A 26273-nucleotide genomic window follows, 5' to 3' on the forward strand; every position below is an offset into this window, starting at 1 on the left:
GAGGTTGGCAAGGGAAACACATTTCTGCAGGTCAAAATTGGCGTCAACACCACAAGGCGATCGAGTAACGTTGATCCAAAAGCGAGCGAAAGGCGAATGTCGAGCTAAGGAACATAACACCATTTTTTGCCGTATCTACTTATTTCTTTCAATCGTTTTTAGTAACATAGTTGAGCTCTCACCTTCAATGCAAGCTTTGTTGCGTTATCGCCTTCCCGAACGCCACCGCCGCCATGCTATCGTCTGCTGCTACTTACAAGTTTATGGCGTGATCAGAAAAAAAGACGGCCGCGACCGTCGCCTGTATGACACATAAGAGCAGCGAAGCGCTACGCCTGATAACCCCGGAGCGCACCGATGTCGCCGATTCACTCATTCATCAGCGCGGTAATGAACAAGAGCGTCACTTTTCTTTGTTATTTTTCTCTTGTGTTCGATCATGTGACCCAGCAGCTTACTAGGAGGAGCGTGGACAAATACCATGCATTTGGTTTTCTTGGTCATGCAGAGGCTTGTACTGCCCCCTTATGTTGCGGTTACGCCAAAGAAATAATTTTTATTTTATTGCCAAAAGAAAAGCAGCATTGTACACGTTATTTGTATGCTCCGTGATCGATGTCTTGGAAACAGTCGAACTATTATTTATTCCGGTAGAAAACATTCTTTAAACCTGCTGCAAATTCGCGGACATTTCGCGGCGCTGAAGGTGGGGGAAATTTTTTGCCCTATTTCGCTACAAAAACAGCCGTCATTCGATGCCATAATCAAAAAAACCCCGGGACAGGCTGCGATCTTAGTGCATAATTCCTGCCGAGCGGTACAACACCGCTGGGATGGCGCTTGCAATGAAACCAGAGAAGTCATCATTGCACGTATTACACCCCCGGGCGGGAAACCTATGTTGATTGCGTCGGTGTATTATAAACCGAACTCGGGCGCCATCCCTTCCAATCTGTATGACTGGATACCGCATCTCCTCTCTCTTAATTTTTCAGGCCCCATCATTATAGGGGGGGATTTTAATGCCCGAAATACTATCTGGGGTTATTCCTCCTCGAACCGCCGGGGCCGGCTCTTAGAGCAAACCCTCGAATTCGGGCACTTGCAACTCCGCAATGAACATGGAGTCCCCACCCGTATTGGCCTCCACCATTCCCAGGGCGATACAGCACCCGACTTGACCATCACCACCCCCGGAGCAGTGAAGACATGGCGCACATTGGACAGTACCTGGGGAAGTGATCACTACCCGATACTGCTTCAAATTAACGGCAAGAAATTAACGGCTACTGAAACAACCACCAGTACCGCTGAAGTTGACCGCCTGGATACGCACATGTTTCAACTTCTTCGCAAGGCTGAACGCCTTACGAAGCGTTATAGAACACAGGGCAAACGTCACCACCATTTGATGCAGTTGAAACATCATTACCGTGTTATTCGGGAATATCAAATTACGCTTCAAAGTGAGAATTGGCACAATTTCTGTCAAGAACTTGGCCACGAGACCGGACTCGCTCACCTATGGCGAATTTTTCGCGGTATGAGTGGTCGTGCGAAGACCCGCCTCCCCATACTGGACGAGATGTGTCTTCAAATGGACTACCGTCAAGTAGAAGACACCCTTATCCACACATTTTTTCCGCATGCTGTGGATGATCCTTCTACTCTCCTGGCTCTTCCTGTCATCGACATCGACCACTCACTTCAAGAACTTGATTCCCCTTTTACCATGGGAGAATTACAGATCGCCATTTCGCAGGGAAGACCAAAGTCGGCGCCGGGCCATGATTTTGTCAAGTGGCAAGACCTCCGCAATCTCCCCCCGCAAGGCCTAGAAGTTCTACTGCAATTGGTGAACAAGCTATGGGACTCAGGGGAGGTCCCTGACTCCCTCCGGGTCACCATCATCCACCCTATTCCCAAACCCGGCAAGGATTCTCGCAATCCCCAAAACCTCCGTCCTATTTCACTAACGCCCGTCATCTGTAAGGTTATTGAACGACTTATCAATAATAGGATTGTTTATCATCTCGAGCGTACAGGCTGGTTTCATCCTGCACTCACAGGTTTTCGTCCTCACATTGGCACTCATGATTACTTGTGGCTGCTCAGACGTGTCATTAATAGGACATCCCGCAAGGAATTGCCTGACTATGTCCTTGCACTAGATATCCATAAAGCCTTTGACAACGTTAGTCAACCAGGCATTCTACAAGAACTCGCACTTGCCTTTCCGAGTCAGAAGGCTCAAGCCTGGGTTCGGAACTTCCTGCAGCACCGCCCGATTCGTCTCAACCCCCAGAAACATCAGCCTACCACTTACTATCTTGATAGGGGTGTCCCTCAGGGATCAATCTTGGGGCCCCTACTTTTTAATCTTGCGATGAATCGCGTGGCTCGTACTCTGGAGCAAGACACTGCCGCCCGGTTTGCTTTCTACGCGGACGATGTCGTGATATGGACCGAGGCCAGCGATTTCCCTTCCAAAGAGCCCATGCAGAGTGAACTGCAAGCTGCAATCTTCAGCCTGGAGAACAGCTTGTCCCGCTTCCAGCTCCAGTTATCCACTGCCAAAACGCAACTGCTCAGTGTCGACGGTAAACGTGCAACGAATAAGGACCAGACCATCTCTCTTCAAGTAGGAGACACTCTAATAGAGTCTCACAATGGCACTATTCGTCTGCTGGGTCTTCCCGTTAGCAGTTGCAACAGCCCGAAACAATGGGTAGCCCAACTTAGGAAGACCTGGCGCCCTACTTTACACCTGGTCACCCGGTTGTCCGGTAAATATGGTGGGGCACACCAACACGCTTGTACTATGCTCGCTCGCGCAGTGGCACTTGGACGATTATGCTACGGCTTCCCAGTGTATGATCTACGTCCGTCCCATGTTAATGACCTTCACAAGCTAAATCGCCATCTTCTCCGTGCGGTTAGTGGCCTTCCTAACTTCACGCGAGTCGACATTCTGCATCAAGTGGTCCCCCTTCCACCCCTCCATACCCTTATAGAGGAAACAAAGCTGCGATTTCAGAATCATGTGGAGCATTCTCCTCAGGGACGAGTGCTTACTGAATGGGATCAACTAAAAAGTAATTTTAACCAAATGAACTTTCCACCGCCTATTCCTCCGTGGGAGCGACCTTCGATTGGCATCCCGCGTCGCAGACCAATTAGGAGAACTCATCAAACTGCCCGAGAGCAGTATGTTCGAACCCTCGTCAACGACAAGGCCGACGATGAGGCAGACATTTACACGGACGCTGCGGTTGACGGAAGAACGGCGGCCATAGCCTGGACCTCTACAGATATCCCCCAAATAAATGGATCCCGTCACGTCTCCAATACATACGGGCTTGTGGAAGAAGTGGAACTCCTGGGAATTTTGGGAGCAATCCGGCACATTGACGAACATTCTTCCACCCTCTCCATTAAGAAGTTCAGAATAATCACGGACTCCCACGTCGCACTTCGGGAGCTGAACCGTGCGTTCGCGCCTAATAGCACGGCGACCCGAATTCTGACTTCGGTACGCGACCTACAACAAGAAGGCTTCACGATTCGCATCGCCTGGACACCGGGACACACCATGAGTGCACATGGCAACTTTTCGGCACACGCTGCTGCCAGGGAGCGACTTCAAGCACCTCCCGCGGTTCCCAACGCACCAACTCCCCCCCTTTAGTCGGATTGGCAACTTCGGCTTCGGTATCTAAAGAAACTAAGCAGACAACGCTTGCAAGATGCGACACCGGACGGAGTCCTCGCCCTTCTAAAGCCTCTTTCACGCTCGGGGGAAATATTCGCAAACAAAGTCTACGCCAATGCGGCCTACACCCCTCACGTCATTTACAAATGGACAGCCCCTGCAGGGTCCGAGCTCCACCACTGCCCACACTGTGGTTGTGATGGCACACCAAATTTATTTCATTTAATCTGGCTATGTCCCGCCTTCGACAGAGGCCGTGAGCAGCTTTTAGCCATTGGCCCGGTACCTACATCCGAATCCGAACACATACGCCGGGTGCGGGAAGATCCACCAACCCTTGAATTGATTACTGAATGCGCTCTTGAGAATGGTCTCTTTAAAATGGTGTAGCAGCTTGTCCGACTCCCCTGGAGTGCACCAAGCACGCTCCATCTGCCCGGTATCTGTGCGAAAACTGAGAAGAAAACAAGCTAGTGAACTGTGAACCACATATGAACAGCGAACATGCGCATTAATATGCAGAGAAAGAGAACTGTGTGAACAGGGAGCACCGCTGAACTGCTCTTTCCCCTACCTTTTGACCTCTCTCCCCCCAGGGCATCTGGCCTCCTTACCTCAATAAAGCCATTCTCTCTCTCTCTCTCTTTCAAGCTGTTACGTAACATTTCGCCACTTTTACGCAGGCTTAAGTTGCCAGTGTATGACGTGATCGTTCCCGCCAACTGTTTAAATTACGTCACGCCTTTTCAGCCAATCACAGAGAGGGCGAGTATTACAAGCAGTATTGTTGTTGAATAGCAAAGACAGGCCTGCGTTGTCATGTCCGGTTCATTTAGTGTAGTTTTTCATTATCGGCCAAGAATTATGCACTTTCAGTAAAGAGAAACAAGGCTAACTATAGAACGGGTGTCCGTAAACGTCATAAAACGTCAAAATGGCGAAGGCACAGACAACCGCTTTGTCAACCGGAAGCACGTGACCAAAATTGAAAGCCAATCAGAAAAGACGTCCGGCAAATTCCCAGATTTCCCGGGAACTTGTGCAGTAGAGAATAGGGCCCCAAATATTAAGTGGGAGTGGATCCATCTAGAACTTGCACCCATCTTCAAGTGGCATTTCCAGGAGATCTGCACCTGTAATGACCCGAAGGGTTATTTGGGTTAAAATGCAATAGCCTTTACAGCTGGGCAGTTGGTATACATTCATAATGAAAGAACATCGCAAACTTGACAAGACGAAGAAAAGAACACAACACAAACACTCACTAACAACTGGAGCCTTATTAAAGAGCTCTTTTTCTTGTTGCCTTGGCAAAACTACCCATCTTATGAAATAGCTAGAGTTGCTCAAAACTACAAAGCTCCATGCTGAGGACATCGTTATGTAAATTCATAATCTACATGCAGTAACAAACTGTTGGAAAGAGTCACTAAACATCAGACAAAATAAGATATGAAATATAACCATATTAACCATAGCACTTGAAGAAAGGCCTCGCATTTTTACAAGGGAATCATACTTTTGTCTGTGCAGGCGTGGTTGCCGTCTTTACAAAGAATATTTTAATGAATGTGTTTTAGTTATTGTATTTTCATACGGTTGTTCCCACTGAAAGCAGACTTCATTTAACTGGTGTCATACGCAGGGGAGTCCTGGTTGTCAGCTCAATGTACACTGCCTAAAAGAAAAACAGTAGTGCTGATAAGTCATAGCATATAGGTAGCCAGATGGAACCACACTTTTCGAACAGCCAGGAACCGATGAGGGTGCAGCACCCATTTTTACACCTGCCCCTGTCTCTGCGTAACTTGGCCAGCCCATCCTGTAACCAAATTCGTCACAATTTCTGTATCATCACAAAAACAACAATCAAACAGCCTGCATACTGGCTCCTACATACCACCATTCTGTAAAGTCGCTTTACTGCACTTCACTAGGATCACGCGAAACTACAATTTGCCCTGCAATGCCACGCGAATAAATAAACGACTGATTTGTGCAAATGAGAATAATGAGCCCACTTAACATGGTGAAAATGGCCCACTGTCTCAAAATTACTACCACCAAATCTACCCACTTAAGGAAAAAAATTACAAAATGAAGAGTCTTGTACGTAGGAAAACTTTTCATTATGCCGTAGGGCAATCTCTCGCAAAAAAAGAGGCTTTTGCTGGAAAAAACTGAGTTTTGAAATTTAAGACAGCATTTAGTGGACTACTTTTCTGCAGCACACACCTTGTGTATAACAGGATATATTCCTACAAGAGCAATATTCTAAACACCATTCCGAAGATATGCAGCGAGAAAAATGAGCATTTCCCGATGGCTGAAACAAAATGATAGTACCCAATGCTCAATGTCGACCAATGTATGCTCAATGTCGACCTAATAGACAGCATATCAGCCATTGTCTTGTTTAGGCGTTAAGTTAGTCCGTTCGACTGAGGCTGATACGCCGTAGTCTTCACGCGATCCGTGTTGCTGTCGCATAGGACCCTTGCATGAGCTCCGCAGTGAATGCTGTTCCGCGGTCCGCCATTAGTACTTCAGGGGCTCCATGTCGCAGCATAACTTGATGGATAAAGAACTTAGGGACTTCTTGCGCAGTCCCCCTCGGAAGAGTGGCGGTCTCTGTGTCGCGGGTCATGGAGTCGGTCGCAACGACAATCCACTTGTGCTCGGATCGTGAGGTAGGGAACGGGCCCAGAAGTTCCATTCTGATGTGCTAGAAGCGCCTCGATGGGACTGCGATGGGTTTCAGAAGTCCGGCGGGTCTCATCGGCGGCATTTTTCGTCGCCGGCAGTCGCGGCAGCTCCGCACGTAGTGGGAGACATGGGATCTAAGGTGGATCGAATAGTACTTCGCTTTGATTTTTCCAATAGTGTGTGCTCTGCCGAGATATCCGGAAGATGGGTCGTCGTGACACGCTTCCATAATTTCGCCCCGAAGGTCTGCGGGGATGGCAAGAAGATAAGTTGTTCTCGTTCCTGCATTGAAATTATTCTTCGAAAGGAAGGAGGTTTTGAGGTTGGAAGCAGGTTAGCTACGTTTGAAGGCCCTTGGCACGCTGCCGTCACGTCCTTCGAGGTAGTCGATTAACTCAGTGTCGGCACGCTGCTGTGCAGCTGGGTCGCTCTTCGCCACGACTCCGAAGAGTGCGCCGTCTTCATCAAAGTCTTGCGGTGGTGGGTGGTTGGTGGGTCGTCGCGATACAGGCAGTTTCCGTCGGAGTGTTTCTTACCGGATTAATAGATTATTGTAACGCCGAATTCTTGGAGCTGCAAGCTCCATCTACCTAAACGACCAGAGGGGTTCTTCAAATTGGCGAGTCAACAGAAGGCATGGTGGTCTGTCACAACCTTGAACGGTGTGCTGTACACGTGTGGCCGTAATTTTGAAAGCACCCATATAATGGCAACACACTTTCTCAGAGGCTGGGTAGTTTTTCTCTACCTTCTACAGACCACGGATAACATAAGTGATTACTTTTTTGCAGCTGGTTTGCCTTTGGGCGAGGACGGAACTCAAGCCTATATTACCGGCGTCCGCGTCTTTCTGTTTCGGCGTTTTCATCGAAATGGGCGAGCGCAAGCAGGCTCTGCAGGCGTCGTTGCAGCTCGCAGATTTCTTCCTCTTCGAAAAGGGTGTGGTTGGGCTAGTTGGTTCATCATATTTATACTTAAAACTGCGCATACGGACGGGACAAGGAAGACAAGAGACAGGACGGGCGCAGACTTCCTCTCGGGCGTTTCCTCAGTGTATAGGGTGCTATACTTTTTTCAAGAACGTCAATGCCTCTGCAATGCGTGTGAAGTTTGCAACGAAGCGCCGGTACGCGCCACAGTACAAGGAACCTTCGCACGCCCTTCTTGTTTTCGGTCTTGGGAAGTTCGCTATATGGCTGAAGATTTTGCCGGATCAGACAGGAATACCGTGGCGTTGACGACCTTGCCGAAGAATTAAGTTCCTACTACTCGAAGCGGCACTTTTCAGCCTTCAGAGTTAACCCCGACGTACGAAGGGCCTCGAGTACAGACTCCAACCTTGCAAGGTGTTCGTCAAAAGTCCGAGCGAATACCACTATGTCGTTGAAATGTACGAGGCAGGTGTGACATTTCAGGGCAACTATAGCCCTCTGAAACGTTGCTGGTGCCGTGTACAGCCCAAACGGCATCACGTTTAACTCGTATAGGCCGTCCAGGTTATGGATGCAGGCTTCTCTCGGTCTCTCTCGTCCACTTCAATTTGCTAGTACCCTGTCTTAAGATCCATAGAAGAGACGTCCTTCGGGCGGCAGAGGTTGGGAAGGGCGTCGCCAATTTATGGCAGGCGGTACACGTCCTTTTTGGGGATTTTGTTCAGTCACCGGTACTCAACGCAGAACCTTAATGTGTCGTCTTTTTTCTTCACGAGTACGACTGGAGAAGCCTGCGGGCTTGTCGATGGCTGTATAATGTCGTCGCTTAGCATGTCTTCGACTTGTGTCCGGATGGCTTCCCGCTCGCGTGAAGACACGCGGTACGGTGACTGTCGGGTAGGACGGGCTTCATCTTCAGTTATAATTCGGTGCTTCGCTAGGGGTGTCTGACGTAATTTTGAGTTCGACGAAAAACACTCGCTGTAGCGATGCAGCAAATCCAATAATTTGTCCCGGTTTTCTTGCGACAGCGCCGAGCTCACGTCAAAAGGATGCGGCAGCTTGAAAGCATCTGCGCGTGCGCGTTCAAATATGGTGACCGCGATCACTTGACTTGTTTCTTGCGTTTCTTCGAGGAACGCAATTGCAGCGCGCTTGTTTAGATGCCGGTATTCCTCGGTGAAGTTAGTGACCAAAACGTGGGATTTGCATTGCTTAAAGCGCGCGATGCCTCTTGCGATGGAGACACCACGGTCGAGAAGCAAAATTTGGTCACTCTCTACAATTGCGTCGATGTCAGAAGCAGAATCCTCACTGTAGACGGTGCGGCGAATCGGCCAGCGCCACCGTACTTTCCCGCACCACTCCTCGGCTGTGCGGCGAAGCCACTGCGTGCGCCTTTCAGCAGTCAGGCGCCACTGATGTCGGAGACTCATCATTCAAGTTTCGACAAGCCGGGCCAGACGCCTCGCGTCAACGCGCTTCAAACTCCGGCGGTTGCCAGCGGCGCGCCGAGATTTGTTCAAGGACACAGAGGCCCCGCGATCTCAGCGGAGTCCTCCTCTCTCCCCTCTCTCGGACTCAACGTGCGCCGAGGCTATCGACTGCTTACGAACTCTGGAAAGAGCGTTGTGTGTGTCTGTGATTCTCGTGGCGTGCGCAAAATGTAGAGGGAAGGCTGTTTGGACCGTTATCGCTTTTGGGTATAAATAGAGCTGCTCAAGCGGCGAGCGCTATAATTTATTCCTGTTTGAGCAGCGAATCAATGCTGTCACTCTGCTCGAGCTCTGTATTGTAACCTCGCCCTTCGGGGCATTGTTCTTTGGCTTCGGCTCACCTCTCGCTATGAAGTAAACAGTTACCCTACGGCTTCTGGACTTCTTCACGGCTGCAACAGCGGCTGGCCGCTCGCATCATACACGCTACCTCTCGTATGTTGGAGGCCACGGAGCTCGGATCGGGTGCCCCCACTCGGTCGCAACAACGGTGATCATCAAGCTTGTGCGGGGTGGCAGGGTGACGTGATCGTCGGCGATCCTTACAGCAGCATTGTGTTCGGGGTTCGGCTGCGGCGTCGTGGAGTGATCGGAGCAAAAAGTTATCAACTTGGTCTGCAGATAAATTATTGCGCCGTTGTCCGTCAAAAAGTCCATTCCGAGAATTACGTCACGGGAGCAGTCAGGCAAAATGACGAACGCAGCCGGGTACGTGGCACCGTCTATAGTGACGCGCGATGTGCACGTTCCACTTGGCGTTACGAGATCGCCTCCGGCTGTGCGTATGTGCGGACCGTCCCATGTTGTCGGAACTTTCTCCAGCTGAGGCGCGAATGACCCGCTCATTACCGTGTAGTCGGCTCCCGTGTCAATGAGGGCGACTGCGTCAAAGTCGTCGATTGGCATCTGGGCGTCGGAGGACGCTTTCTTCGAGTTTCGGGTTCGTCGGGGTGTCGTATTGGCGTGTTGGCGGGCACTACGCGTCGTCATTGTTGTCGTCTTCTCAGCCGAAGGCTCTGTCATTTCGGGTACGTGTCGCGTCGTGTCGGTGTCGTCGTGTTCGGGAGTCACGTCAGGTTTGGATCTGGTCGTCCGGCTGAGGGCGTGTCGTGAATCACGGTCTTGGGTTAATCGTTGCGTAGTTGGCGGGTTTTCGTTTTTCCGACGTTGTGCAACTTCAACTCAAGAAATTGCCGCTTTTAGTTTCCCCTGCGTGGGCTGGGGGATCTCCTACGCGTGAAGGCTGCGTTTGTCCGACGAATGGGGGATCGGTGTGGGAAGCTGACGACGAACGGTTGAAGCGCGCTGGACTTCGGTTGGTGTTGGACAGGTATTCTTCGATTTTATTAAGGCTCTGGCCGGGTTTTCAAAAGAAAGCAAAGCATACACATCTCTTGAAACGCTGATAACACAGCCGGGTGCCAACGGATAGTAAAAACAAAACAGAAGTATACAAACAGAATGCATGGTACCGGGCAATATGGGTGAAACATGTTCAAACTAATCAGTATGGTAGTTGTACTGGGAAACAAGAAAACATTGGAAATATTTGAGGCAAAAAATATATATGTAACGAATATTAAAAGTTTTTTATATGAACGTGGATGCGGCTGTGAATTTTGCATTAGCAAAGAAAAACGCTGTAAACTTCAGGGCGCCGGCGGCGCCGGCTCGTGCGCGATGAAAAGCAAGCACAAAAAGAACGGAGCTCCCGCTGGCGCAGTTTCAGGCAAGCGGCGCGCAAGCACTGCGAAGACGGGAAATATGAAATGCGTTGGGCAAATTTTAGTTCAGTTGATCAGGAGAGGAGTGAGGCAGGGCGAAGAAGACCGTAATGGGTGGCAGCAGTCAGTGGATAACGGTGCCACAGACCATTATGGCGAATCACTGCTCTGCACTTCCGACAGCTTTCACGTTGAGTGGAACGGCTTTCATTTTTCTAGAGTGATAGGTTGGTTGCTTACAAAGGTAGCGAGGGGGGAGATGACTCAAGTATCTTTGGCGAGAGAACAAAGACGCACTAGAAGCCATATTCTGCTGCTGCTCCTGCCGCACATTGGTGAAGAAGAAGCAGCCGATGGTGACGAATTTATTCTGCCCTGTTTCCAGTTAGTGAAGACGCACTCCTCCTCAACTTGGAGGGAAAATAGTAGCAATGATGGATGTCACAATAGCAATGGTGGCTATTACGATTCGACGTTTTGAAATTCCGAAGAACAATCCAGCGATGACAACCGTAAAAATGATTCTCCTGGACTTCACCATACTTGGAAATACCGGCGCAAGAACGCCACCAAGGCAACCGTTTGCCCGAAATGACTGCAAACGGACCATGCAGAAAACGACAACGCTGGTGGAAGTATAAGCGCAAAGACGAGTGCAACGTCGATCCCCTAGGCGCCCACCGTCTTTTCTTTCGCCTCGTGGGGAGGTTGCTGAAACTTTATTCACTGGAGGAAAAAGAAGTAAAGTGCAAATGTGAGTAGAACAGGACGATGAGGAACGAGGTACGACGATCTGAGGTGTTCTGTGTTTATTCTAATGTAAATACAGTTCTTTTCCCCTTACCGAAGGCGTTGTAGTCGCGACTCGTTAATTTCAAAGCTGGAACGTGAACGATTTATTTTTCAGTTCTCAAAATATTTAGACTTCCGGAATTGCGAAGGTATCTTTCCTTTCAGGCATCTGCGAATCCGATTTTTTTTTTTTAATTGGCTGCGTATTTGCTCACTTCCCTGCAAATGTAGCCAACAGACAGTAGCCTTCCGTCTCATCGGCCTCGAAAATTCGTTCTTCTCCCCCCACCATACTGAAATTTTTTCCAACTTTTGTGTTTTTCCTTCCGCAAAAACCACGGGCGATTTTTTCCCATTACAATTCAATTTTTGCGCCTTGTATTCCTCGAGCGTCATCTATTGAAGCATTTCGCTGCAGTTGAACTTTGAACGCCGCCACAAGGTCCAGGCTCGCCGCATTCTTTCTTGGTATTTTTTGGCTGAAGTATTGTTTTCAGCGTGTACTTTTTTCGCTACCGTAAATGCTAAGCAAATATTTATTTTTAATATGAAGAACCATGCGAACACCACTTGTTCATTGATGTTTTGCCTCAAGTATGCTTAATGTTTTCTTTTCGGTGAACAGCGTTGACAACTCTTAAATGTGTTTCCAGATTTAAGGGTTTGGAAAAGTTTTGCCCGCATAAACCTCTCGTTTAAAGGAGCCATGAAGACAAAATACAAGTTGGGTTTATTAGAAAGACTGCTTAGTCCCGATAACAATGATACCAATATCATCGCAATCTTCGAACAAATAACGGAGATATGAAAGAAAACGTGTGAAGCAGTCGCGACCCCCTAGCCAATTTCCCGCAACTTTTCTATGACGTCACGGAACCTTGTTTGTGCGATTGGCGGCCGCCTAACTGACCTGTCGCGATGACACATGACTGGACGTCTGTAATGGGGCCTCTAGTTCCATTTGACCGCATCCCTTGAATGCTAACGTAAAGTTAACGCACTGAAAATTATGTTTTATTGTTGGCCCGTGTGACGTCATTCTTGCTCATAACACGTCACTGTGGCGCAAAATTTGAAAGTTTTTAAATACTTCTTGCTTTTTTTCGTTAAAAAAATCTTTTGGGGCTGTAATGGAGCGGAGTGAGATACTGAATCCTAGTTCTTTCAAATTACACAAAGTTGTCTTTTCTCTTCATGGCCCCTTTAAGCGCGTTTGTCCGGAGGGCTAAGGAATTCAGGGGCGCAATGCCCGAACTGGACGGCAGAAGAAGAGGCATATTAGAACGGGAAATAACACGTGATGGAGTGCAAAGTGCAACAAAGAGCTTGAATCCGGTCAAATTCCCTGGCCCCAATGGGAAGCGCTGCTTTTGTAAGACGTTTGTTAGCCTGCTAGCACCTAGTAGCCGCTCTGTTTAATGAAGCCTTCGAACTCAAAGCTTTCCCGCCTTCATACAGCTACGCTGAGGTCATGGTAATCCTGAAAACAGAAAACACAGAAAAACTCAAACAAGTCACATCATATCGCCCGATATCCTTGACAAAAGTTGATTACAAGATATTCATGAACGTTTTAGCACATAGAGGAATTGATAGGCTCACAGGATAATTGGCAATAGAGAAGTACCTGCACGTCCACGTGAATACCTTGAGAAACAACCGAACTACCGGCCGGCCGCCGACTGACACCCAAAGGAACGAGAGAGAAAAGTGGAAAAGGCGGTTAGGCTGGCTAGGTTACTGCTCATTGAGCTACAGCTTTGTGTTGGCGCTGGCAATTGCCACTCAAAATGCTGACGATGATAGCTACTATACATGGCGGAACACACACAGCAAAGGGGGTTTCTCTTTCACGCGAGAGTTGTGACGCTGTTACTTTACCCGCATTCGTAACGCTGATGTTCCTCTTTTATAAATGTGTAAATAAATTAAGTACGTTATTCTGAAATATGCGCTATACTGAAATTCGTAGTTCTGAAATATTTTTGCATTGAAGATATAAGCAATATGGCGGGGATTTGGAAAATGTTCGTAAATTTGAGAAATTCGTATAATGCGCTGTTTGTAGTAACAAGATTTGGCTCTATCAAAGGGGCTCCCCAACACAATTTTTACACTTACCGTTAGCTACTGCTGTTTGCAGATGGTATATCCAATGGGAAAGTTTTAATGACTGACTTGCTTCGCCGTGTACGCAAGTACTTACAATAAACCTCTTTTAGAGCGATGTCACCGGGAAAAGAAACTGGCTTTTGTTATAAGCGGTACTACGTCCAAGCCGATATACTTTTTTCTCCCTGCTTTATTTACCGTTGCTGACAAGTTGGCTCTGAAGCTTTATCCTTGTCCTTGGACGAGTTCGGCCCTTTAAGCCGTGTTCTTGTTAATTGAACGAATATATATATCCGAAGACGTACTAAGACTAGAATGGGGAAATAGATGAAATACTTGAGCACCTGTGAAGCTCTCTTCCCCACATCCCAACATCCAAGTTCTCCCAGCTTCGCTTACACAGCCTCCTATCCACAAAACGTTTCATACCTCATTTACGCTGTGTGCCTACTCGAGGTGGCGTGTGTCCGCATTGCACAATAGCCGTGGTTTATCGCGTTTTTCGTTCGTTTAACTATTTATTCACTGCCGTGTTTTATGTATTTCAGCATTTGTTTAATTTGAGTATTTGCTGCCAGTAGCTAGTCATTTTAAAGTGGAGGGTTGGACTGTTTTTAACTTTACCCGGAATGCGTAAAAGCGTCCCACCTACCTCGTGCCCCGCCCGAGCTGTAGAAGAAGAAGAGGAAGCGGCTACATCATTGAATTTGGGCGACCATGGAACCGGAAAAGCTTGAGACTACTCTAACGCGTGAAATCCGTACAACGCGGAGCTCCATAGCGCATCCGAAAGATAAAGGACCCTCGGTGAGTGATGTGAGAGCCGTTGTGCTAGTTGAGTATTGAGTTAGTGATAAGCCGGTTTCTTGAAATGGCCCTGTGTCAACACAGCGAATAAGAGGAGGGACTGACAGACTGGAGGAATAATAATTTTGAGTTATTGAATGGGGCTAACTCGCTCAATTTTGCTTGAGGGTCGCTGTCACTGGGCTTCGTTGGCCTGGTGCGGTACGAGCACGGACAAGCCGCTCGACGTCCGCCGAGGACCGGGTGAGGTGGCACAGGGTCGAAGAGAGGTCTAGACGTTTACCATGCTGAGGCGGCGAAGGCGCGAGCTCAAACGAAGGTGTCGGCGTTCAACGTGGTCAATGTACAGTGGCAGAGGGAGGCTCAATCAAAGGGCTGGACGTTTTCGGCGGCGTCGCTGCGGATTCTCGGGACAAACAAAACAAGGGGCCGGACGTTGGCTGGGCGTGCAGGGGCGGTTGGCGGACGCAACATTTCCGCGATTCCTACACTACGGGCTTCCAAATCCTGAGCCTCCTGATTCCCTCTTTGAGAACTTTTCGTCCGCTGGCCCCCGATTGCTCTCCCCTTTCCTCCCGTCGGCCTCCTTTTAAATGCCGAGCATTTCAGTAACTCACGATGTCACCCGCGTTGACGTCCGTAGTCCGCACCGCACCCCTCCCAACTATATAAAAAAAAATACTTACCGGCGCCAGGTTTCGATCCCTCGACCCTGCGGGCGGAACGCAATGTATAAGGTGCTCTACTGACTGCGCCACAAAGCCGACACAGAATGGGACGTTACGAACGCGCCTTATATCGTTGACTCATTCAAATTACTGCTCACGGGCACTCTCTCGTCAGCAGTTGCCACAAGTGCAACAACATTAACGTAACGCAAACTACTTAACGTCGTGCGCCCACGGAAATGCACTGCATTTGATCATGCCCCTCGCGAGGGGGATGTTTCACTGCGTCTTCTCTCGGTTGCGGGACCCGTGGCGCCATCTTCTGGAGGCGCGGGACAACTCGTAGCACTTTCTTTGAAAAAGCGCCTCCAAAGCGCGGCAAAAATGAAATAGGGATGACGCGCTTTTTTAACACTTTCCCCTCTATGTGCTGCGGCCCGTCCCTCGCCTCAGCCGGTGACCGGTGTGTCTCGTCTCTGGCGCCACTGGCATCAGCTATTCGTATCCTCCTCATACGCTACGACGGCCAGCATCTTGTATCCTGTGAAATTTGATCGGCTCTCATCGAGCGGACCACTCAGGCACTGCAGGATGTGAGTCGGCGACTTTTCGACGCTGGCATCTTTTCGCGGCGGCACTATATGGGCATCGCTAGGCCCCGTGTCACGATGCCAGTATTGCGCAGTGAGCAGTTCCCGATGTCAGCCACCGACAGGAACCCCGCGCACCACCATGTGCCAGGAGAATCTGGAACTGCAGAAAAAGCAAATCAGGTGGAATTTTGTAACGGCACTTGTAGAAAACGGGCTGTATTACGAAAACATTTTACTCAACAGGTCTGCTGTGGTAATACATGGGCATAGAACCGCGTCAATTGGAACTATAGTTTCTTTTTTACAACTCAAGCTCATCAGGATTACGCGAATCTCAATACGACCGTAAATATTTGCTTCGGACAATCGTTGATTCATCTCCAAAAATGGTAGCGTTTGTATTTGCTTTATGGCTATAACCTTCATCGAAATTTCTCTGAGTCAACGAAAAGGTACTTACCTCAGCTGATTTTTGGTAATCCCAATTAAAGTTTATACGATATACAGACATCTGCTTTTCGTTGTCTATAGCGGCTTCAAGCTTCCGAAGCTTTAATGTGAGGTAAACTCATAAGCCGGAGATTAGCATTGGTCTGCCTGGGAGGTTCTGGACATTACTTTGTAGTTAATTGCAAAGAAATGTCTGTCCCATGCAAGCTTACCAACATATTGCCCTTTAGAGGATCAAAAATTGTCCATGTTTTTTTTGGGGGGGTTGGCCGAATAAAATTGGGCATTACGCATGGAAAGAAGGAAAAACGCTAGATTGCCTTTTTTATTTAGTAGCATGTATGAATTATACACCCATCATTGCTGGCATCTTTGCAGTCAATATAACTGTTCGGCTATATATTGACAAATGCGGAATTGTACATGAATACGCATGTGTTTAGGTGTACATTTGTTACACGCGCGGTATCGGGCCCCATAAATGGCTTAGCGGATCTTGATATCTTTTTGGTTTTAATGCATGCCGCTGCAAAAGCCAGTTTAAAACTTGGATGACTTCTCGGTGACTGTTAAAGGAGTAGGGACACGAAATTTCAAAGCTGGGGTAACTATGTAAAGTGCTTCCTTTTTATCAGGAGATATCTCCCAGCAAGTTCCAACAGTAGCCGTTAAGTACAACATACTTTAAATCCATTTTAATCTCTTCCCGCACGACAAAGGCTAGAGCGGGCCAGCATGACATCTGCTACTTGCCCCAAACTGCCGACGTTGGGGCTCTCGTGACGTAGCCGACGCGCTGCTGTAATTGGCGTGCGCTGCTACACCGTGTGTACACGCCATCGTTTTGGGGCTGATTTAACCGGGCGCGCGGATATGAAGACCGCGGCCATTCTGTGCGAGCGCGAGCACTCGCTTGCGCGCGCGTCCAGACTCCAGACCGGCAGCGGTCCTTCAAGAATGGTGACGTCAGGTGCTACCTTCTGTCATGGCGGCCGCTCGGCGTTGGTTTTGTCGAAACCGAAACTGACACAAATAAACGACGTCGTAAATGATTGTTTACGCTGAAATCGACCGTCTAATGTGCCATTCTATAATTAGTGGGCTAATAGGCACCCATAGCAGCGAAAAAAACGTAACACGAAAATTTCGTGTCAGTACTGTTACGAAGAGAGTAAAAATTAATTTTACGCCTGCCGCATCCTGTGCTAAGGATTCACGTGATAGCCTAGCCAATACCAGTTATGCTTGCTGTTACGCCGCCCAACTTTTGGAGCAAACGTATCGCTCCCTATACGCTGATTTTAGAGTTCTTGGAAAAACTCTAAGCAGGTGCCGGTTGTATCGTGAAAAAAGATCACATCAGTCTTTACAAAAACACTTGGTTGAAAGACACAAATTTTACTCTTTGGTAATGGCTGTATGCTTTCTCTTTCGAAATACAAAGAACTAAATTGTGCTCGAGAAATGTCACTGGAAAACTGTCCACAGACTGCATCGAAGCGCACCGGAGAAACTCGGTATTTGTGGCACATATTAGATTGCCATAACCGCGGTTAGATGATTCAGTTTTCTTACTGACGATTGTTGCATTTAACTGCATGAAATTTTAACAATCAGAAAAGCAAAATCTCCCAGATTGCAAAGATCACCAAATAGTTTAAAGGCATTCAAATTGATCGGTGGTACTATTTATTCTGAGGGGCATAAGGAAAGTGAGTGAATAAAAATGACTTTACGCACGTGTAATTATGCTCGCGCCTTCTTAAAGTGTTCTGGCCAAAGAAAAACCATGACACGTTTTTAGGTCCTTTTAGATGCCTGCCAGATTGTTTCATTTTCTCTCACAATGACTTCACTTTGTCGTCCCCAGTAAGTAGGTCTTTCGGGGGAAATAGATCAAATAGTTAAATGTTGCTTTTATATCACGCGAATCACACGACGGCAAAAAAGGCCATCGTTGTGAGTGCTACGGCGTACATTAAGTTTTAATAATTTGCGCTAACACCATTCATTGCGTTATGAATTATTCCGGGGCTCTTTAACTAACCACATTGTTACAGGGTTGTTTAATATTGTGGACAGCTTTAGCGTTTCGGTGTAAAGATAATGAATTTTAATTGCACTTCTTTTCTATATCTCGGAAATTGCGATTGCACTTTTTTGAACCACCGCTGAAAGTTCGGTTTCCAGCTTCAGGTTTGACCACGAATCCATGTATCAGTTAGGAAGCAAGTATTATGCATGGCATTTTACGTTTCATAACAAAAACAATTACCTGGATCACTACTGGTCACTCACAGGCAAGTGAGCATCTCAAGTTGTAAGCAGTATTACTTGGAAATCGTGGTGTGTTTCAAGTATTTTCACTATAATGAGGTGTTGAATTAGCGGAGACAGCCACTAGCGTGCACTTGGTACGCCGTTCCAGTCATACGTCATCTTCGACTTCAGTGCTAGGCACTTACGACTACCTTGTGGCAACCACGTGGCAACTCAGTATCTTTGCTGTCTGCGAATACGGTCGACTCTGATCGCGACACAGTCTGCTCGGCACAAGGCCCTGTGCTTTCTTTTTGCCAGTACCGCAAAGGCCACTGCTAGGTCTTCGAACGCGTGCTGGGAACGTTTATCAGCTACCTATCCCGGAAGTGGCGAGGTTGGAGCCGGGTTAATATTGTGGTTTACAACCATAAACTGCTGGGTAATTTTTTGACGCACGGTGCAGCGAAGCCTAACACTTACACATAGGACCTCACGCCGAGGTGTCAACAAAAGGGCAAAAACCCCAGACTTGCAGGAACCCGTACGGGGACCATTGTGGTAGCGGTTCTTCTGGTATTTTTGTGACCCTGAGAATGAAACGCGAGCAGCTTAGCATGCTGGGCCCGGAAATGGTGTCGCTAACGTAAACGGAAGACCGGGGTGGCAATACCCAGTAGTGGGGTGTCCATGGGGAAGATGGGTTACCGGCCGTATGGGTAGGATGAGGGATATGCGGCAAACACGACACATGGAGAGAAAGCACCTGGTGCTCAGAAACTGCTCCTGGGGCCTGAATCACGAAAAGCAGACTACGTTTAGAAAATGTGTATCCCGATTGAGCTTTCGTTGCACGTGGAGAATAAAAGTTTCTATTAGCTCCAGCTATGCTACGCACGGCTAGGATAATCAATGGCGGAGCCTCTCCCGGCCGCGTATTCCCAAAGCATATCCGGTAAGAGACCACACCGACCACGCCCCTCCAAACAGCGACGTCACAATGTGACGTCACTTCCTCTTCCTGCGCGACTTCATGCAACGTATTTTTTTTTTTTTTTCTCGTTTCGGCTGGCGGCCGGTGGTTTCGCTCCGTGCGCGAGGCTGGGCCTGCGGCTCTGGGGAGCTGACGCGCATGTGGTAGAAATTAAAGGCCCAAACACATGCAGCGTACTTTCGGCGTTTTCTCGCGTGGCAACGCGAGCTGAAGCGCGAGCAACGCCGTTGTCTACGCTCGCCAGATATCAGCGTCGACGATGCGCGAGAAAGCAGCGGAAAGCGGGCAGCAGTGGTCGGGTTTCACGCCCTTCTCGTGCTTTGGGGTCATTCCTTTCAGCAGAAGATCATCAATTTCTTTTTAACTTGCGGTTATTGGCTGCCTTGAGACAAAGTGCGAGCTATTTCTGTTCGAAAGCGCTCATTCATTTGTGGCTTGTTTGGCTTTCATCGGGGAGATCGGGTATTTGCGATATCTTTTTTTTTACTTTAATAAGGGAGCTCTGGCTACGTCGCTTGTGGTATTATAATGATGGGTCTTGGCTGCAAGATTGGTGCGTGATGACCAAGCCTTATCAACACCAGAATACCAGCGGCGCATGCCATTCCATTCGTTGCTACCGTGGCTTGCGTAGAGGAGGCCGAGGTATTGCGATAGCTCTTCTTGACCCAAATAAGGAGGCTGTGGTTACATCGCTTGTAGTAATAGCATAACTGTCCTTGCGGCCGGCGTCTGTGTAACTACGCGCGGCCGTAGGTATATGTAAGAATCTAAATATTACCGCACGCTTACCTGGGTCAAGTTATTTGACACAATTTGTGGCGTTAGTTGAAGCTGTCACCTTCTGTGCCATTACTGAGCGGGGACGAGAGTATCGCCGCTTTCGTTCGATCGCGCTTGGAAGCCTCGATCGCGCTTGAGAAACCAGGATTGAGTTTGTTCGAGCGGGATACGGCTCGATCGCGATTGAAACTGCCCTCTAGCAGCGTACGATCCAAATTGAGCTCGATCCGGATCGACTCAATCGCGATTGAAAGTGCCCGTGTGACAGGGGTATAACCGCATGAGACCGGCGAAGTCACGCGCCAGCCGCCACGTCGGTGCGCTGATAGACACGTTTGTATTAAACATGCCATTTATGAGCAGTTATTGTCGATTGCTGTACTGCAGTTATCAAGACCCTAGCCTTATAAAAAAATATTTGAGGACAAATGTTGACATCCTGCGAAATGTATTTCAAGTCATTACCCTCAAATCTGAACCAAATAAGATGGGATGATGAACGAAGACGCGCTTAGCACAACTTTGCTTGCTACTTGATTTAACCTTGATGTTATATACGGACTGCACCTTTATAAATTCAAAGTGTGAGCAAAGCAAATTTCGGGGCTTCCTTGATACTGAGGTTACCGTCGAACGTCACTTGCAGGTTAAACGGCAAGGTACTCTGGCCCCCTTTGTTTGCCTTGAAAAAAAAAACCGTTGAAACCCACACTGCAAAAAAAAAAAAACTGGTTTTGCCAAGATGCGAACCATGAACTTTAAAAACAAAACTCCAGCACCCAAAGGCCCAACCGCTCGACCACGCCAGAAGACGAGAAGGGACCAAAGAATTTGGTACCCTAACAGAGGCTGCCAACGAATATTGTTGAGGGATTTGCTTTTGTTGTATTCGAGAGATTTGAGTCGTGTTAACGCTTGTTTCTTACGCACCCATCTTGGATCCGAGGACAGTTATGCTATTACTACAAGCGATGTAACCACTGCCTCCTTATTTGAGTCAAGAAAAGCTATCGCAAAACCTCGGTCTCCCTATCCGCAAGCCACGGCAGCAACGAATGGAATGGCATGCGCCGCTAGCATTCTGGCATTGATAAGGCTGGGTCGTTACGCACCAATCTTGCAACCAAGCCCCATCATGCTAATACTACAAGCGACGTAGCCAGAGCTCCCTTATGTAACTCAAAAAAAGTTATCGCAAATAACTGATCTCCCCGATGAAAGCCAAACAAGTCACAAATGAATGAGCGCTTTAGAATAGAAATAGCTTGCAATTTGTCTCAATGCAGCCAATAACCGCAAATTAAAAAGAAATTTATTATCTTCTGCTGAAAGGAATGACCCCAAAGTAGGAGATGGACGTGAAAACTCTCAATGCAGCCAATAACCGCAAATTAAAAAGAAATTTATTATTTTCTGCTGAAAGGAATGACCCCGAAGTAGATGGACGTGAAACCCGACCGCTGCTGCCCGCTTTCCGCTGCTTTCTCGCGCTGCTTCGACGCCGATATCTGGCTAGCGTAGACATCGGCGTTGCTCGCGCGTCAGCTCACGTCGCCACGCGAGAAAACGTCGGAAGTACGCTGCATGTGGTTGGGCCTTTAACTTCTACCAAATGTGCGTCAGCTCCCCAGAGCCGCAGGCCCAGCCAGCTTCGCGCACGGAGCGAAACCATCGGCCGCCGCCCGAAACGAGGAAAAAGAAAAAGAAAAAAAAAAACACGTCGCATGAAGGCGCGCACGAAAAGGAAGTGACGTCACGCTGTGACGTCGCTGTTTGGAAGGGGGCGGGAGGCGTGATCGGTGTGGCCCCTTACGGGATATGCTTTGGAATACACCTCCCGGCCGCACCAGCAACGAAGAGGTAGTGCCGACAAGCTTGGCTACGGAAACAGCCAAAGCACTGCTCGCTTATTTGGTGAGGACTTAGTGAAGTTTGTTGTGAGTGTCCACCTATAAAAAAACGCCTCATTTTCACATTGGCTCCCAGTGACTGGAATCTACGTCACAGCGTAGAGAAGAAAACAACTTATGGCATGTTTGGAAAATATTCAGCGTTGGCAAACATGATACACGAAGGCAGTTTTGTATGCTTGAATGCCGCATCGGCTATTTCCGTCTACGTCTAGCGAAGCTGTCTATGTCTCACTTTTGGCAGTGTCCAAAAAAAAAAAAAAAAATACGAACGGCAGCAAAGCCAACTTTACGCAAAGGGTTCCCACAAAGGGACATGATGATGATGAAGACAATGAAGCGCGAAGCTTTCCCTATAAAACGCACGAAAGAAAAGCCAAGTATACACAAAACGCACTCCAGGGAAGGTAGCATTACACAGTGGGTTTCCACAACGGGCACTAATAAACGTGATAATAATATAAAATAACAAAAGGCGAGGCTCTTCCCTATGCAAAATCAAAATCCTAACTTTCATCAGCGAAAGTCCAAACTAACAACAACGCTCATTGTTGTCAACAACACAAGAGCTGTTGCCAAGTCAGTACATTCAGATCACCCAACCTCAAACTAATACTAAATGACAACATCGGATTCGGTTAGCTCAGTGTTGTTGTAGATTTGAACTTCATCTGATTGGAACTTTGCATTTGCATCGGAGAAAGCGGCTCGTTCCTACATCGTTATTTCAAAAAGCGGAACACTGATGAAAACACGGGACACTGGAGTTAGCGCAAACTCACACTATGGCTTGTAGAAAGGACAATTTAACATGGACGAGAAGCGTCTGACTTTCTCGTACAAGTTAAATTTTCCTTTATACAAGCCGTAGTGTGAGTTTGCGTTGACTCGAGTGGTCCGTGTTTTCGTCAGTGTCTTCGCGAGCACCCCACATTTAATTCCGAAGTAATTACACCACCCGTTCCGCGGGTGCTTATAGAACATAGGCTTTCCCTCGCTGCTTGAAAACTCGACTACTTTGTTTTTGTATCCTATAGCTGCACTTGAGGGGCCTTCATCCTGTGGTAGACACAACGAAGATGACGATGATGATGATGATGGTGATAATGACAGTTGCGCTGCTTGGAAGCTCTGCTACCATTTTATTTCGCCTAAAGTGGTTCTCAGTTCAAGAGTTTCAGCATGGAACCAGAATTTAATACGGCGCATTCTATGCGCATGCTTTTTTTTTATGGTAGCAGCAAGGTTGTGACAACTGGGTTACCTTTTCTGCGTCTTTCCCTCCTCAGGGCCCCGGAGAACAGAAGTCTCACGTGTCACGCTCACGGGGGAAAAAGAAAGCCAAGTCACACGGGTCCACAAAAGAACCAGAAGTAGGCAGCACTTCTTATTACTTTAAATATTTTGATTTCGTATAAAAAAACTGATCCTTGCTTGTCTGTCCCATGGACATAGGAGTTGGTGTGGTATTAGGGTCATTTTAAACTATGGTTTTTGCGGATAGAGCCTACATCAATGCGGACCTTCTATGTAAGGGAAGTGCTACCGAGAGACAGAAACTGAGGGAAAAGATAGGATCGGTGAAACGGAGACCTAACCTATTCTGGACAGATATGGACAAGGAAAGGTCACAATAGAAGTGTCAGAATTCTAAGTCAGGTATTTGTGCTGCGGTATACGCGTGTGCATTGTTGCTTTTAAAATGGAGAGCACGTGACTTATCCACGTGATACTCCAGCTACAGAGTCTAGAATTCAAGACACCGTACTCCCGTCCTGTATTTCAAGAAATCCCGATTGACAAGCGCCCACCCCTGCGTATCTGATAAGTCACTAAGGTCTAATTACCAGCCACCTGTTACCCCTCGGACACTTATTCGCTATTGAGCAGGCTTGCCACAAACATTAATTTCTAGTTGGGTCAGAGACGGACAGAATAAATTCTCACTTTTGAGTAGTCCAAGAATTCCATCGTCTTAAGAACCACCCGGAACTATGGGGGGAGCGTTCTTTTACTTTTGCATAATTCCAGGAAGCACAACCTATCGAAGACAGAATAATGACTTCACTGGCTCAGCCTCTATTGTGTACGAGTCAGAGCTGTTGCCAACGGCACACAAGGGGATTACTGCTGTGCGCCTAACTAAAGGAACGAAGGAAGGGAAGGGAGGAAGGCGGAAATGAAGAAAAGAAAGAGAGAAAGAAAGAAAGGAAGGCAGAAAGAAAGAAATAGAGGAAGGAAGGAAGGAAGGAAGGAAGGAAGGAAGGAAGGAAGGAAGGAAGGAAGGAAGGCAGGCATACCTGCAGGGTATGAGGCGCGCCTTAGTGGTGGGCTCCGGATTAATTTTGACCACCTAGGGACCTTTAACGTGCGCCGAAATCTCGTACTCACGGGAGTTTGTGCTTTTCGCCTCCGTCAGAATAAATGGCCGCCGCGGCCGGGAATAGAACCGGCGTCATCGTGCTCAGCACCGTACTGAGCCACCGCGGTGGGTAAAGGGACGAATAAAGAAAGGTTGGAAAGCAAGAAAAAAGGAAGAAACGAAGGAAGAAAGGGGGAAAAGGAGCGGTGAACTAGTGGGAGGAATAGAGTGGAAAAAATATTGAAAGGACGAAAAGACGAAAGACAGAGACCAAGATGAAATATTTCTAGAACTTACGTTTGCAATCTCACACTTTTTTTCCCTTACTTTTTCAGGGACCTAGCGAGTCACACGTCCCACCAAGTGCACCAACTATGCAAGTCCAAGACGTAAAGCACCGCATTGACTTGTATTCGCCGTACTCAATGGCCAAGGTAAGGACAGAATTGAAGTGGGTGTATATGAAAACAGCCTCGGCACGCCCTTAATTTGTGTTCATGCCGAAAAATCTTCAAGAGTCCTTTGATTTGCTACCATCTTCCTTTGATATTTTCAGTCAAAGTCTATGCCCGTAACGGAGCTTTCTCAGCATCCACAACCTGTACAAACGGCGGAAGTGAGTTCGGACAAAGACACCGCTATGCCACCAATAATGCAGAAGGTAAGAAGCACCAATTTTGATACCTTTCATTCAAACCTTAAGACGCACATAGGCATCTTAATTCCGTACTGGAAACATTTTATGCAAAGGAAAGATGACAGAAAAAACTGCTGGTTTCGTCGTCTTCTTGTGTGTCCCTATGCTTCCTTTCAGAAGAGAAGATCTTATAGTAGTTGTGAGCGGTTTTCTATCAAGCAGACCTCATACGTTAGTGTCATTTGCCGTACATTTTGCTGTTAATGGACCGGTACCAAATTACTTTCAAGCTTGTGTCCCTCAGGCTAGAGAAACACTGTGATAATAACATGTAAACGCGACCAGGAGTACAATTGTCTCTTGCCACCAGGAGTACGATTTCTCCAACGTGCAAATTAGAGGTGTTCACCATGTACAGACAATTTGAATGGAACATATGTCCTTGAATAGAACCCTCAAACTAGGTGCCCGCAGGTGCAACGTGTACCCTATGACGTGTACTTTGTCGAACAGGTGGCGTGATTCTTTTTTCCCACAGTAACAGCCGAGTACGTAAAGCGTTTTACCCTCGAGTGCTAACTAACGGTCATAGCCGACTCACATGTAGCCCGAAGCGTATTGGAGTACTGTTATGCCGACTTTCTGACGGTAGCCATGGTACAAATAGACCTGGCGAAATCTTCGGTCGTGTATATCATGTAATACTGTTTGAAATACTGCAGCTTGTTAACTTAGGGTCGTTAATTAAAGAACAGGTAAAATACGCGTTTAGTTCTCAGTTAGGCAAGGGTGTCCACTGAGCCCGTTACTCTTTGCCCTTGATATAGAACGTTTGTGGGCAAAGATAATTGCAAGTACTAGTAGCATGCGTGGTTTTTGCCTACATGCATGGGAAGTAAAGGTGTTTGCCTACGCGGACGACGTGGTCTTTTTCTGTTCAGAGCAAGAAAGTGCGAGTAAGACGCTATGCATGACTCAACGCTTTTGTGATGTAACGGGCAGGCAATTAGACGTCAACAAAACTGACGGGCTGTGGCACTGTGAATCGGCCGAGGCACCTGCTGTTTACGAAAATGCCCAGTGGTTCACAACGCCGTCAAAGTATTTGTGGGTACCGTTGGATCGGTATCGCGAAGGTACGGCGTCCGTGGGTGATAGGGGCCATGCAATGCGTGCGCAGACAAAACAAATGGGGCGGTAAGTAACTGTATTTTTACGCGTGCCACTGTACGCAACCTGTGACTAGTGGCCAGGGTTTGGCATATAATGCAGGTTTTATCGTGTTCCCGGATGAATATGCAAAAGTTGCATCGCCTGTTTGAAGTTTTCGTTTGCC

The 26273-nt window shown here is 47.8% G+C and overlaps 1 protein-coding gene across 1 annotated transcript in view; it reads left to right on the forward strand.

The window, feature by feature from the left end:
• The first annotated feature begins 2386 nt into the window (after positions 1–2386).
• LOC144146350 (uncharacterized) overlaps positions 2387–26273 on the forward strand; it is a 59552-nt gene continuing 35665 nt past the window's right edge. Inside the window, exons 1-2 of the mRNA XM_077678305.1 lie at positions 2387–2641; positions 24636–24734. Coding sequence (XP_077534431.1) covers positions 2387–2641; positions 24636–24734 — 354 coding nt within the window. The remainder of the gene's footprint in view (positions 2642–24635; positions 24735–26273) is intronic.

The sequence above is a fragment of the Haemaphysalis longicornis genome, unplaced genomic scaffold (assembly GCF_048455015.1).
Source record: "Haemaphysalis longicornis isolate Haplotype H1 unplaced genomic scaffold, Haemaphysalis longicornis Haplotype H1 scaffold_7, whole genome shotgun sequence".
Classification (NCBI taxonomy): domain Eukaryota; kingdom Metazoa; phylum Arthropoda; class Arachnida; order Ixodida; family Ixodidae; genus Haemaphysalis; species Haemaphysalis longicornis.